This window comes from Cyprinodon variegatus, unplaced genomic scaffold, assembly GCF_000732505.1.
Source record: "Cyprinodon variegatus isolate N-32 unplaced genomic scaffold, C_variegatus-1.0 Scaffold1915, whole genome shotgun sequence".
NCBI classification, from domain to species: Eukaryota; Metazoa; Chordata; class Actinopteri; order Cyprinodontiformes; family Cyprinodontidae; genus Cyprinodon; species Cyprinodon variegatus.
In genome coordinates this window covers 60,200-61,745 of record NW_015152368.1, presented here as the reverse complement: position 1 = coordinate 61,745, position 1,546 = coordinate 60,200, and the positions used below count along the sequence as shown (strand labels likewise).

General features: G+C 41.7%; 1 protein-coding gene across 1 annotated transcript in view; it reads left to right on the top strand.

The window, feature by feature from the left end:
• Window positions 1-887, top strand: part of clpp (caseinolytic mitochondrial matrix peptidase proteolytic subunit) — a 10,968-nt gene extending 10,081 nt beyond the window's left edge. The window contains exon 6 of the mRNA XM_015404964.1: window positions 347-887. Coding sequence (XP_015260450.1) covers window positions 347-576 — 230 coding nt within the window. The 3' untranslated portion in view covers window positions 577-887. The remainder of the gene's footprint in view (window positions 1-346) is intronic.
• The last annotated feature ends 659 nt before the right edge of the window (window positions 888-1,546 follow it).

Below are 1,546 nucleotides of genomic sequence, written 5' to 3'. Positions count from 1 at the left end.
AAAAAAAACATGAATCGATTCTCTTGCGGACATATCGATGCATCGGATCGTCAGCTGTTGGATCCATGCATCGATACAAAAAACGATTATTATTTACACCCCTAATATAATGCCTGGAACTCGACGCTATTTCTGACATTTTGACATTCCTGGATGGGAAGCGAAACGTCTTCAAATTTGTAAACAAAGTCCAGTTGATTATTTTTTTACTTTTTGTTATTCCCACATGTCATGATTAATCAGCTGGGTCGGGTGGAGACAGTCAGGTGTCCATCAGAAGTGGACACAGTTGTTGATGTTTCCTCTCAGTGGCTGATGGATTTCCGTTTTTCTCTCCACCCTTCAGAGAGCGTGATGGAGAGAGATCGCTACATGAGCCCAATGGAGGCTCAGGACTTTGGCCTCATCGATCGGGTCCTGGTCCATCCGCCCCAGGCAGGCCAGGATGAGCCAGAGCTGGTGCAGAAAGAACCACCAGCAGCAGCAGGCAGTCCGTCTCCACAGCCAGAGTCTGCAGCCCCAGATCAGACCTCCATCACCACCAACCCCCCCTCCTCATGTAAACCAGAACCTTGAACTCTGCAGCAGTCTGATCTTTGATCCGACGGGCTCTGACAGCAGAACCAGGCTGCTGTTTGGTTCTTTAGCAGTTATCTCCTCCATCGCCTCTCTGGTGATCGGTTCACTTTTAAACAAGCAGACTTTCCTCCCTATAGTGAATGAAATGATCCTGCAGGCCTCAGCAGGCAGCGTTCAGAGAGAAGCTCACTGATCAGAAGGTTTCTGGCTGTGAAAGACCAGGAGCTCACCGAAAAATATACAGGAGCCTGTTTCTCTTTTCTTCAGGTTTCTAATAAAGACGATTAGTTTGACCTCAGAGTGTCTGTTACTGTTTTAACTTAGCCTTAGAAAGCCATAAAATCATGTTGAATTAGATTGTGGGATAAATTGAACAACTGACTCTTATTTGTCCTCAGAGAAGCTCAGCAGTTAAATCAACCATTGCAAAATAAAATATATGAAAAAACTGGAGGGAATGAGCGGAGTCCAGGCAGCAGAGGCGACATCACTACTTACATCTTTTTATTTAAACTGTTCTAAAGGAGTATTTCTGAACGAACACTTTGAAAAGGGAATCAGTTCAGTTTAAATTCAGGGGGAAATTATTTCATTTAGTGAAAACTTTAGATAAAGAAGATGAGGAAGGTTTAAATCTCCTGTTGATCCTAAATTGACTTCTTCCCTCAGTCCATCCAAACTCTCCATGTCAGGGAAGCTCGTCTCTTTAAAGGAAAAGTCCGTTTACCAGGGAATAATCAATGGATCAATATTTATAGCTAAAACTAATATGTTTGCAGTGATTTAATGAATTTAGCATTAATCAGTATAAAAATCTAAATAATTTTCATCTTGATCAATTCAATTCTGTTTATTTATATAGCGCCAAATTCACAACACGTCATCTCAAGGCACTTTACAGTTCAACCAGATCATCTAGTCAAATTGATACAAAGTTTTCTATCTAAGGAAAACCAGTTGATTGCAT